Here is a 14061-nt window from a genome sequence, read left to right on the forward strand (position 1 = left end):
AAGACTGTGTCCCCTTTTCTCAACAGAGGTAGGGAGAGCAGAGGGACGGTGAGTTGGATGAGAGGCAGCCTCACCACTGCTCCCTCCCTCCCCTCAGACTGACAATCAGATGCAGACCATCAGTCCAGTAACATTTAAAAAGCTAATTATTATGCTCACTCAGCTGTGCCTCTCAAGAAATACAACAAATTATCTATTATCAGTGTGATCATATACCTATTATTTGGCAGGGCAATTTAAGCATATATTGCGCCTATAGCCTACTGCACAAACCTCATTGCTACATAACTGTTTTTAATAGGTTTTTTAAGAATTAAAAAAAATAATCTGAATGGAAGACCTCGGCTTGCTTTCGGACTCAGAAAGTGTTGTTGACTCAGAAAACTTTGGTGACCACTAGGCTAAGGTGTTATATCTTCCACTGGGAGGCAGTGTCAAGCTACAGTATTTGCTACTGTGCTGCAGTTAGTAACTGCACGGCCCCTCATCCCAAACACCCCTCCCCAACGTGTGTTTTATAGTGATGCATTCTCTCTACATACCAGAAAATCTCTCCAGTCTCCACGCAACAATGATGCCAGTGTGCTCTCGTTGACTCTACACACGAATCTGCATCTTTCTGCGGACTGTCAGTTTATTGACATATACGACAGCTCGCCTACAGAACATTTCGATGTCAAAACGACAGGAGTGTACTTTGGAAATAATCCTCTGGACCAGACTTGCTACCATGGGCATTTTTGTGATGCACTCCACAACTGTAAAATTATTTAATGGAGATACAACTGATAAGGATGAAAAGTTATTGATTTGATTGATTTTAATAGTTTGAAGAACAGAGAAAAAACATGGCTTTACAAACTTCTAATGACACTTCTTTGTCAACATTCCTGGACTGTCTGCCACGCCTGCAGAGCAACTCATCTGTGAATGCATCTGGAAATATCAGCAAGGAAGTTACCAATCCCACCTGTAGCAATGCGTCTGTCATCACAAAACCCCCATCCATGCGGCAAAAAGGTAATACTGGAAGATTCATAAAGATTCTCTATAACAATCTCAGTTCTTTTGAGGTTCTTGAAACCTTTTCCTATCATTAAATTAATTACATGAGATTAATTCCTACATTAAATGATATGATGGGTTGCGAACAAAAGAGTGCTCTAATTGGCATTGTTTGTCACTGTAGTATAGGATTTAATTAAGTGAGAAATGCAGATTGTTCACACCACATTGAACAATAGTGTAACTTGGAGGAAATGTATATCCACCTTAAGGTAAATGTATATTTTCTGACAGAAAAAAAAGTTACATTTGGTAAGATTTAGATATATTGCAAAATGCCCCCTGAAGATTAGTGACTTAATTGACTCTTAAAAGCTAAAGTCTAGGTATCTTATTTTAATTAAATAAATCCAATTTTGGAAAACAAAATGACATTGTATATGTAAACGACGTCATGTTGCTTGCTTAGAGATTACCACTTCCTCCTGATTTGGGGCATACCTTGCAAGAACTCAGGAGCTCTGCCATGGTAGCACAGGTGACACCCTCCTGAAGTGTTTTACCAGTCAGCACCACACAAAGCTAGTTATTCACTTGCGCAAGTGGGTAACATCGGATAAAACAGATGAAATGTTTAGTTGCACAAGACTAGTGGCATCCAGGGAAAGTGTTGAAAATAAAATAGTTGACAAAAATTGGTTTCAGTTAGAATTACAGGTGTGGGGGGGGGGGGGTTATCCCGGGGGTCATTTAACCCTAAGCCACCCTAACCACTAATTCAGTGTCGACATAAGGCAATGGTTCTTTATTAAGGCACAAACAATTGTTTATATACAGTACCAGTCGAAAGCTTGGACACGCCTACTCATTCATACTGTAAATCCAATCCATTTTTATTACTAATCAAGTCTGACAATTTTCATCCCCAGAATTCAACACACTATGAAAAGCGGTGACCAGTGATGGTCCCCAACTTGACAAAAGTGATCCGCTCGAACGCGACCATTGAGATGAGCACAATGCAAGACTTTGCTTTCACACAGTCACACAGGGTATCTGCACATGTGCATGGGTATGACTCAAACGCTGCTACAACATAGTAGCAATGTGACCAGAACAGCTGAGAGAACCAAATAATATAAAAATGAAATATACATATTTTTATAAAACTAGTCAAATGCATCTGAAAACTAACTGAAACTAAACTAAATTTAAAATAAAAATTGTTGAACTAATTAAATAAAAATATATATATATGCACAAAACTATAATAACCTTGCATCCATCACAATCATCGATTTTAGCTGTCAGTGTCACTGGCATTACAGTTGTCATTTTAGATCATCATCCCCATCTTTGATATCATAAAGGTTGTCAGAAGCGTTATGTTCATCTTACAGCATTTTGGTGATAGAAAGAAGCCACTCGATTGCTATAGGGAACAATGGATCAGATGCATGTCTTTGTTCTAACCAGGCACCTGGGTCAGTTAGGCTCAGTTTAGAATTTTCAATCACAATGAATGAGCTTAACATGGATAAGGGAGGGCTGAGCCTCTGAGACACTTCCTACGACTCCGGCCACTGATCCAATGCACAGATAAGGAGACGACATGGACTTCCATTGATTTAACTGAAAGGGAGTCATTTTGGGAGCTGACACTGTCCTTCTGCATGGTTTAGAAAAAAATGTGTCATGAAGCTGATATGATACTGTCAACATTTATTCAAGTTCCCCTCGGGCACCATACATGGGGGTGGCGAGAGAGAGGGAGAGAGAGGAGGGAGAGAGAGGAGAGAGAGAAGCGTTGTACTGCACCGTAATAACGCCTAGAAGACCTTGTATCAGGGGTTTATGTATCAAGCAAGTTATTGCCCCTTGCTATCTACTGGAGGTGGCTTAGAAATTCTGGGACCAAGTGAGTTTCAGGTATCCAGTGAGCATAGATGGTCATGGTTTTCGCCTGATAGATTTAATGTGATTGGAAATTTGGTGGACAGAACCACTTATCTGATAACTGACGAAATCCTCCTCTCAGCCCACATCTCCTTCATACACCAGCCCCCAATAATTAAATCCGATCTCAAATAAAAAATATATTACATTTTTCACATGCTTCGTAAACAAGAGGTGTAGACTAACAGTTAAATGTTTACTTATGGTCACTTCCCTACCATGCGGAGAGGAAAAAAAGAGAAATAATAGAAAAATAATAACAAAAGGAATAAATGCAAACTGAGTAACAATAACTTGGCTATATGCACAAGGTACCAGTACCGAGTCAATGTGCAAGGGTACTAGGTAATTGAGATAGATACTGTATGTTCTTACTATCAAGGAACAAGGCGAGGCCCAAATGCAGACACAGGACACAGATGGTTGGAGTCTTACAATGTTTATTAATCCAAAGGGACTGTCACGTTCCTGACCTGTTTTCTGTTAGTTTTGTAGGTGTTAGTTGGTCAGGACGTGAGTTTGGGTGGGCAGTCTATGTTTTCTGTTTCTATGTTTGTTTAAGGGTTGCCTGGTATGGCTCTCAATTAGAGGCAGGTGTTTGGCGTTTCCTCTAATTGAGAGTCATATTAAGGTAGGTTGTTTCACATTGTTTGTTGTGGGTGGTTGTCTCCTGTGTCTGTGTATGTCGTTGCGCCACATGGGACTGTTTCGGTTTTGTTTGTTTGTTTGTTCGTTCGTTTTATGTAGGCAGTTTTCGTGTTCATGCGTTCTTCGTGTTTCATGTGAGTTCGTCGTTCAGGTCTGTCTACATCGTTTATTTGTTTTGTAACTTCAAGTGTTCGTTCGTGTTTTCTGTTTTGTTTATTAAACATTATGTCTAAGTATCACGCTGCGTCTTGGTTCAATCCATGCTCCTCCTCTTCGGATGAAGAGGTAGAGGAGAACCGTTACAGGGACAGGCAAAAACGTCAAAACCAGATCAGAGTCCAGGAGGTACAGAGTGGTAGACAGGCTCGTGGTCAATGCAGGCAGGTACAAAGTCCAGAAACAGGCAAGGGTCAAAACCGGGAGAACTAGAAAAAGGAGAATGCAAAAAGCAGGAGAACAAGAAACCACTGGTTGACTTGGAAACATACAAGACGGACTGGCACAGAGAGACATGAAACACAGATATAAATACACTGGGGAAAATAAGCGACACCTGGAGGGGGTGGAGACAAATCACAAGGACAGGTGAAATAGATCAGGGCGTGACACATATACAGTGGGGCAAAAAAGTATTTAGTCAGCCACCATTTGTGCAAGGTCTCCCACTTAAAAAGATGAGAGGCCTGTAATTGTCACCATAGGTACACTTCAACTATGACAGACAAAATGAGAAAAAAAATCCAGAAAATCACATTGTAGGATTTTTAATGAATTTATTTGCAAATTATGGTGGAAAATAAGTATTTGGTCAATAACAAAAGTTTATCTCAATACTTTGTTATATACCCTTTGTTGGCAATGACAGAGGTCAAACGTTTTCTGTAAGTTTTCACAAGGTTTTCACACACTGTTGCTGGTATTTTGGCCCATTCCTCCATGCAGATCTCCTCTAGCGCAGTGATGTTTTGGGGCTGTTGCTGTGCAACACGGACTTTCAACTCCCTCCAAAGATTTTCTATGGGGTTGAGATCTGGAGACTGGCTAGGCCACTCCAGGACCTTGAAATGCTTCTTACGAAGCCACTCCTTCGTTGCCCGGGCGGTGTGTTTGGGATCATTGTCATGCTGAAAGACCCAGCCACGTTTCATCTTCAATGCCCTTGCTGATGGAAGGAGGTTTTCACTCAAAATCTCACGATACATGGCCCCATTCATTCTTTCCTTTACACGGATCAGTCGTCCAGGTCGCTTTGCCAAAAATGCCCCAAAGCATGATGTTTCCACCCCCATGCTTCACAGTAGGTATGGTGTTCTTTGGATGCAACTCAGCATTCTTTGTCCTCCAAACACGACGAGTTGAGTTTTTACCAAAAAGTTCTATTTTGGTTTCATCTGACCATATGACATTCTCCCAATCTTCTTCTGGATCATCCAAATGCTCTCTAGCAAACTTCAGACGGGCCTGGACATGTACTGGCTTAAGCAGGGGGACACGTCTGGCACTGCAGGATTTGAGTCCCTGGTGGCGTAGTGTGTTACTGATGGTAGGCTTTGTTACTTTGGTCCCAGCTCTCTGCAGGTCATTCACTAGGTCCCCCCGTGTGGTTCTGGGATTTTTGCTCTCCGTTCTTGTGATCATTTTGACCCCACGGGGTGAGATATTGCGTGGAGCCCCAGATTGAGGGAGATTATCAGTGGTCTTGTATGTCTTCCATTTCCTAATAATTGCTCTCACAGTTGATTTCTTCAAACCAAGCTGCTTACCTATTGCAAATTCAGTCTTCCCAGCCTGGTGCAGGTCTACAATTTTGTTTCTGGTGTCCTTTGACAGCTCTTTGGTCTTGGCCATAGTGGAGTTTGGAGTGTGACTGTTTGAGGTTGTGGACAGGTGTCTTTTATACTGATAACAAGTTCAAACAGGTGCCATTAATACAGGTAATGTGTCACGATCGTCAAAGGGACTGAGAGAAGACCAAGGCGCAGCATGATATGAATACATCTTCTTTTTTATTATACAAAGACGTAACACGAAACACTTATACAAACTAACAAAAACAACAAACGACCGTGAAGCTACAAACGCAAGTGCACACACAGACTACTTACGTTCAACATAGACAATTCCCCACAAACAGCTAAAGCCTATGGTTTCCTTAAATATGGCTCCCAATCAGAGACAACAATAACCAGCTGTCTCTAATTGAGACCCAATTCAGGCAACCATAGACTTTCCTAGATACCTACACTCAACCATAGACACAGCTAGACTTCTATACTAAACATAAACCCAACTACTCTAATAAACCCCCTAAACTTTACAACCACCCTAGACACTACAAAAAACACATACATTCCCCATGTCACACCCTGACCTAACTAAAATAATTAAGAAAACAAAGAATACTAAGGCCAGGGTGTGACATAATGAGTGGAGGACAGAGGAGCCTCTTAAAGAAGAAGTTACAGGTCTGTGAGAGCCAGAAATCTTGCTTGTTTGTAGGTGACCAAATACTTATTTTCCACCATAATTTGCAAATAAATTCATAAAAAATCCTACAATGTGATTTTCTGGATTCTTTTTCTCATTTTGTCTGTCATAGTTGAAGTGTACTTATGATGAAAATTACAGGCCTCTCTCATCTTTTTAAGTGGGAGAACTTGCACAATTGGTGGCTGACTAAATACTTTTTTGCCCCACTGGAGTTAGGGCAAAAGTGACTAGGCAACAAGATAGATAATAAACTGTAGCAGCAGCAAATATGATGAGTCAAAATAGTTAGTGCAAAAAGGGTCAATGCAGATAGTTAACTTAGCTACCCAGACTAACTACCCAGACTAACTATCAGTAATATGGCTGGGGGGTGGAAGCTCTTCAGGGTCCTTTTGGTTCCAGACTTAGTGCATCGGTATCGTTTGCCGTGCGACAGCAGATAGAACATTTTATCACATGAGTGGCTCGGTGGCTTTTTGGGGCCTTCCTCTGACACCGCCTTGTAAAGAGGTCCTCAATACCCTCTGTAGTGCCATTTGGTCAGATGCAAAGCAGTTGGCATACCACCCAGTGATCACGCCAGTCAAGATGCTCTCAATGGTGTGGCTGTATAACTTTTTGAGGATCTGAGGGCCCATGAATCATCTTTTCAGCCGTCTTAGGGGGAAGAGGCATTGCCGTGCCTTCTTCACGACTGTGTTGGTGTGTGTGAACCATGATAATACCTTAATGGTGTGGACACAGAGGAACCTGAAGCTCTCGACTTGCTCCACTACAGCCCTATCGATGTGGATGCGGTTGTGCAGGGTGCTCCGTTTCCTGTAGTCCACGATCAGCTCCTTTGTCTTGCTGACGTTGAAGGAGAGGTGGTTGTCCTGGCACCACACTGCCAGGTCACTGATCAGTTTTTCACAATTCCTAACATTTAATCCTAGTAAAAATTCCCTGTCTTTGGTCAGCTAGGATCACCACTTTATATAAAAAATGTGAAATGTCAGAATAATAGTAGAGAGAATGATTTAGTTTTAATGATTCAAACCTGTGTGTATGTACATTTCCAACTTCAACTGTATTTACCTTACTGTGATTGTGTTAAATTAAAATGGCCCCAAAAAGAATAGTTCTCAGCAAAAATGCAATTTCTCAAGCAAAAATGTTGCTAGTGCTGGGAGTGGTCTGAGAGAAGGGCCTAATTGGAAGAGCCTAATGGGAGGGAAGTATAACATGAAAACTAGCTTTTATTGGCAAAGAGGAGGGTAAGCTCTCTTTGTTATTGGTAAATTAACTTATACCACTTGGTGATGTCACCAGGCAGTCCAAAAAAAACAACCAGGAAAACAAGCTGTGTCACGCCCTGGCCTTATTATTCTTTGTTTTCTTGATTATTTTAGTTAGGTCAGGGTGTGACATGGGTAATGTTTATGTTTTGTTGGTTTTGGATGTTTATTTGGTAAAGGGGTTATGGGGTGTAAAATATGGTTTTGTGTTTAGTGTAGATGTCTAGCGTTGTCTATGTCAGAACGTTTGTAGCCTGTCTGTCTATGCACAACGTTTGTAGCTTCACGGTCGTTTTGTTATTTTGTATAGTTTGTATTAAGTGTTCGTTTTTTCATTTAAATAAATTCATTATGACTGCATACCTTGACGCGTATTGGTCCGACCCATGCTTCTCCTCTTCAGACGAAGAGGAGGAGAACGATCGTGACAGAATTACCCACCATCGGACCAAGCAGCGGAAAACAAGGCAACAGGACCTACCCATAAAGGATTTCTGGACATGGGAGGAGATACTGGATGGTAAGGGGCCGTGGGATCAACCTGGAGAATATCGCCTCCCTCGTGAAGAGCTGGAGGCAGCGAAAGCCGAGAGGAGGCGATATGAGGAGGCAGCACGGAGACAAGGCTGGAAGCCCGTGAGTACAACCCAAAAATTTCTTGGGGGGGGCCTTAAAGGGAGTGTGGCGAAGTCAGGTAGGAAACCTGCGCCTACTCCCTGTACTTACCGTGGAGAGCGAGAGTACGGGCAGACACCGTGTTACGCAGTAGAGCGCACGGTGTCTCCTGTACGCGTGCATAGCCCGGTTCGGTACATTGCAGCTCCACGTATCGGCCGGGCTAGACTGAGCGTTGAGCCATATGTCATGAAGCTGGCCCAACGCATCTGGTCACCAGTGCGTCTCCTCGGGCCGGCGTACATGGCACCAGCCTTACGCATGGTGTCCCCGGTTCGCCTACATAGGCCGGTGCGGGTTATTCCACCTCCCCGCACTGGTCAGGCGACGGGGAGCAGAGAACCAGGTAAGGTTGGTCAGGCTCGGCGTTCAAGGGAGCCAGTACGCCTGCACGGTCCGGTATTTCCGGCGCCACCTCCCCGCCCCAACCCAGTACCACCAGTGCCTCCTCCACGCACTAGCTATATGGTGCGTGTCTCCAGCCCTTTACCACCAGTGTCTAAACCACGCACCAAGCCTCCTGTGTGTCCCCAGAGTCCTGTGCGTCCTGTTGCTGCTCCCCGCACTAGCCCTGAGATGCGTGTCCCCAGCCCGGTGCCACCAGTCCCGGCACCACGCACCAGGCCTACAGTGCGCCTCAGCCGGCAGGAGTCTGCCGTCTGCACAGCATTGACTGAACTGCTCGTCTCCCCAGCGCCATCTGAGCCATCCGTCTCCCCAGCGCCATCTGAGCCATCCGTCTCCCCAGCGCCATCTGAGCCATCCGTCTGCAATGAGCCTGCAAAGCCGCCCGTCTGCCATGAGCCTGCAAAGCCGCCCGTCTGCCATGAGCCCACTGAGCCGTCCGCCAGACAGGAGCCGCTAGAGCCGCCAGCCAGACAGGAGCCGCTAGAGCCGTCCGTCAGACAGGATCTGCCAGAGCCGCCAACCAGACAGGATCTGCCAGAGCCGCCAACCAGACAGGATCTGCCAGAGCCGCCAACCAGACAGGAGCAGCCAGATCAGTCAGCCAGCCATGAGCAGCCAGATCCGTCAGCTAGCCATGAGCAGCCAGATCCGTCAGCTAGCCATGAGCAGCCAGATCCGTCAGCTAGCCATGAGCAGCCAGATCCGTCAGCTAGCCATGAGCAGCCAGATCCGTCAGCTAGCCATGAGCAGCCAGATCCGTCAGCTAGCCATGAGCAGCCAGATCCGTCAGCTAGCCATGAGCAGCCAGATCCGTCAGCTAGCCATGAGCAGCCAGATCCGTCAGCTAGCCATGAGCAGCCAGATCCGTCAGCTAGCCATGAGCAGCCAGATCCGTCAGCTAGCCATGAGCAGCCAGATCCGTCAGCCAGCCATGAGCAGCCAGATCCGTCAGCCAGCCATGAGCAGCCAGATCCGTCAGCCAGCCATGAGCAGCCAGATCCGTCAGCCAGCCATGAGCAGCCAGATCAGTTAGCCAGCCATGAGCAGCCAGATCTGTCAGCCAGCCATGGGCTGTCCCTCAGTCCGGAGCTGCAGTCCCTCAGTCCGGAGCTGCAGTCCCTCAGTCCGGAGCTGCCATTCCTCAGTCCGGAGCTGCCCCTTACCCTGGAGCTGCCCCTTCCCCTGGTGCTGCCCCTTACCCTGGTGCTGCCCCTTACCCTGGTGCTGCCCCTTACCCTGGTACTGTCCCTGACCCTAGTACTGCCCCTGACCCTGGTACTGCCCCTGACCCTGGTACTGCCTCTTACCCTGGTACTGCCCCTTAGTCTGGAACTGCCCCTGAATGCAATGGGGTTAATGTGGAGGGGGGTCGTTTGGAGGAGGCCTAGGAGGTGGTTAGGTACTGTGGTGACGTGGGGACTACGACCAGAGCCGGAGCCGCCACCGTGGAGGGGAGCCCACCCAGACCCTCCCCTAGACTGTGTATGGTGCGCCCGGAGTTCGCGCCTCAAGGGGGGGGTTATGTCACGCCCTGGCCTTATTATTCTTTGTTTTCTTGATTATTTTAGTTAGGTCAGGGTGTGACATGGGTAATGTTTATGTTTTGTTGGTTTTGGATGTTTATTTGGTAAAGGGGTTATGGGGTGTAAAATATGGTTTTGTGTTTAGTGTAGATGTCTAGCGTTGTCTATGTCAGAACGTTTGTAGCCTGTCTGTCTATGCACAACGTTTGTAGCTTCACGGTCGTTTTGTTATTTTGTATAGTTTGTATTAAGTGTTCGTTTTTTCATTTAAATAAATTCATTATGACTGCATACCTTGACGCGTATTGGTCCGACCCATGCTTCTCCTCTTCAGACGAAGAGGAGGAGAACGATCGTGACAAGCTGTCTTTTCAAAAAGCTTTTACACTATAAGTGCATTATCATAATTTTCTCAATTTCACAGTATTATTCCAACCTCATAGTGTGGAAATATAAGGAAAACACAGAAAAATCATATTTTTACTGCACTGGAAGTCAGGATTTGTTATGTACAGAACAGTAAATAACCATTATCTGTTAACGTTAAAAATATACAATGCATACTGAAAGTATTCAGACCATGACCTTGACTTTTTCCACATTTAATTACGTTTCAGCCTCATTCTAAAATGGATTTAAAAAAATACACACAATACCCCATAATGACAAAGCAAATACAGGTTTTTAGAAATGTTTGAAAATGTTAAAAAAAAGAAATACCAGATTTACATAAGTATTCAAATAAAGCAGCTTTGGCAGCCTCAAGTCTTCTTGGGTATGACGCTACAAGCTTGGCACACCTGTATTTGTGGAGTTTCTCCCATTCTTCTCTGTAGTTCCTCTCAAGCTCTGTTGGTTGAATGGGGAGCGTCGCTGCACAGCTCAGGTCTGTCCAGAGAAGTTAGATCGATTTCAAGTCCAGGCTCTGAATACTTTCCGAATGCACTGTAATCTTTAAGGTTTTGTTTCTATTGTTTGGATATACAGTACAGCCTAGTGTACATCATATAATAATATCTACCATTTAGTAGATGCTATTATTCAAAGCAACTTACAGCAGTGTACAACAATGCATTTCAGTACATGTGGCCCCATCAGGAATCGAACCCGTATTTATGTCATTGCTAGCTCCACGCTCTTACCTACTGCGTTACACAGGACCGGTCAAGTGTAGATTACTTTGTATAGTTTGACCTTTAAAATGTATCTAGATTCAGCTCAGTTGATTATAGAGTAGCCAGGTTTTCTTCCACAAAACTGAAGTGTGTTTAGCAAGCCTCATGGGTAATTTTATGCATTTTTGGCATGGTGCCCAACAAGCAGACATTTTAAAAGTGCCAGCAGTAAGACAGCAAAAAATGCTTGGGTTAGTCTTGGCCCCTCTATGGTTTGCATCGCTCAAACACTAATTTACTTGAATAATGCTGATGTTATTCTAACTTATCTTGTTAGAAAGTAGACTATAAAGATAGTTGTTGTTTTCTTCAGTGTGTTAAGCTACAGCATATTTTTTAATAGTTCATCAATAAACTTATTGTTGTTGTTGGCGGGCTGTCAGGCTGGATGGCTGTAGATCAGTATATATTTATATAAAGTATATACAGTACCAGTCAAAAGTTTGGACACACCTATTCATTCAAGGTTTTATTTTTATTCTTATTATTTTCTACATTATAGAATAATAGTGAAGACATCAAAACTATGAAATAATGCATATGGAATCATGTAGTAACCAAATAAGTGTTAAACAAATCAAAATATATTTTAATTTTAGATTCTTCAAAGTAGCCACCCTTTGCCTTGATGACAATTGAAGACATATGGACAGAAAACCTGTAATCACTACTAGTGTAGACTACCTGCTACTTTTCCCCAAGAATTTCTTATGAACAGAATTGCAAAGCGGGGCAGTATTGGTATTTCCAAGCAGAAGTGAGGCATTTCGATTTGTTGTGAGCATTATGGTCGAGGAGCTTTGATTTAAGCACAGAAGTCTATTGATTAGTGAGAGAGTGCAGTGCCCATGATGAAAGCCTTACCGGCGTGGCACCAGAGCAATGGGGAGCAGCTCGGGAGCATAAGAGCAGGTAGAGACTGATTAACTGTGGCAGCACTAACGCAGCCATTCTGTAACGGTGTAACCCTTAATGTCCACACACACACCGGTTCTATTAACCCTGTGGCTCCCCCCATCACAGCCACAGACCTTACCGCAGACCAGTCTGATAGGTTATTTAACCTTTATTCATCCCACACCTAAGGTGCAAGGAAATTAAAGTCTGATTTACCTAGCTCTCTAGACACCAATGGAGTCTACAGAGTTAACCAACCCTGTTAAAGGGTAATTTTAAATCTTAACAGTAATGTTAGGTAAGTCGGAAGTTTGTGGCTTTGTAAACAAACAGTGAATAATAATGTGATCTATGATGACAAAGCGGTCCAGCCAAACTTTTTGTAAAGAATAAAGTGATGAGTAACAAACTGTCTCCTTTGATAAAACGAATTGTGCCCTGAAAAACAGCATCCAAAGGTTTAGGAGTAGAGGCAGCTGCACTTTAATAAATGGTATTACAATAATCAAGAACAGATATACAGTGCATGCGGAAAGTATTCACAACCCTTCAAATTATCCACATTTTGTTACGTTACAGCCTTATTTTAAAATGGATTAAATAGTTTTTTCCCCCCCGCTTCTCAACAATCTACATACAATATTGCATAATAAAAAAGAGAAAAATCACATTTAGATAAGTATTCAGACCCTTTACTCAGTATTTTGTTGAAGCACCTTGGCAGCAATTACAGCCTCAGGCTCTGTCAGGTTGGATGGGGATTGTCGCTGCACAGCTATTTTCAGGTCTGTCCAGAGATGTTAGATGGGGTCAAGACCGGGCTCTGGCTGGGCCATTCAAGGACATTCATAGACTGTCCCGAAGCCACTCCTGTGTTGTCTTGGCTGTGTGCTTAGGGACGTTGTCCTGTTGGAAAGTGAACCTTCGTCCCACTCTGAGGTCCTGAGCACTCTGGATACAGGTTTTCATCAAGGATCTCTCTGTACTTTGCTGCGTTCCTCTTTTTTTAATTTAACATTTATATAACTAGGCAAGTCAGTTAAGAACAAAATCTATTTACAATGACAGCCTACCCCGGCCAAACCAGGACGACGCTGGGCCAATTCTGCGCCGCCCTATGGGACTCCCAATCACGGCTGGATGTGATGCAGCCTGGATTCGAACCAGGGACTGTAGTGATGCCTCTTGCACTGAGATGCAGTGCCTGATGCACCACACATAAAGGCCTAATTGGTGGAGTGCTGTAGAGATGGTTGTCCTTCTGGAAGGTTCTCCCATCGCCATAGAGGAACTCTGGAGCTCTGTGAGAGTTACCATCGGTTTCTTGGCCCTTCTCCACCCCTTAAAAAATAAATAATTAAAAAAGTAATTAAAAAAGGCCCTTCTCTCCCGATTGCTCAGTTTGGCCCGGGCGGCCAGCTCTAGGAAGAGTCTTGGTGTTTCCAAACTTCTTCCATTTAAGAGTGATGGAGGCCACTGTGTTCTTGGGGACCTTAAATGCTGCAGAAATGTTTTGGTACCGTTCCCCAGAACTGTACCTCGACACAATCCTCTATCAGAGCTCTAGGAACAATTCCTTCTACCTCTTGGCTTGGTTATTGCTCTGACATTCACTGTCAATTGTGGAACCATATATAGACAGGGGTGTGCTTTTTCAAATCATATCCAATCAATTGAATTTACCACAGGTGGAATCCAATCAAGTTATAGAAACATCACAAGGATGATCACTGGAAACGAGATGCACCTGAGCTGAATTTCGAGTCTCATAGCAAAGGGACTGAATACTTATGTAAATAAGTATTAAAAAATATATATATATAAATTTATCAAAAAATAAATTAAAAACTGTTTTCGGTTTGTCATTATGGGTTATTGTGTGTAGATTGATGAGAAAAACATTTAATCAATTTTAGATTAAGGCTGTAACGTAACAAAATGTGGAAAAAGTGAAAGGGGCTGAATACTTCCCGAATGCACTGTAAAGGTTGATTGCACAATCTGCTT

The 14061-nt window shown here is 43.8% G+C and overlaps 1 protein-coding gene across 1 annotated transcript in view; it reads left to right on the top strand.

Moving 5' to 3' along the window:
• Positions 1–560: 560 nt before the first annotated feature.
• The window catches only part of LOC129859510 (cholecystokinin receptor-like), a 45230-nt gene continuing 31729 nt past the window's right edge, over positions 561–14061 (top strand). The window contains exon 1 of the mRNA XM_055929375.1: positions 561–1020. Within this exon, the coding sequence (XP_055785350.1) occupies positions 849–1020 (172 nt within the window). The 5' untranslated portion in view covers positions 561–848. The remainder of the gene's footprint in view (positions 1021–14061) is intronic.

The sequence above is a fragment of the Salvelinus fontinalis genome, chromosome 7, assembly GCF_029448725.1.
Source record: "Salvelinus fontinalis isolate EN_2023a chromosome 7, ASM2944872v1, whole genome shotgun sequence".
In the NCBI taxonomy this organism is placed as follows: Eukaryota; Metazoa; Chordata; class Actinopteri; order Salmoniformes; family Salmonidae; genus Salvelinus; species Salvelinus fontinalis.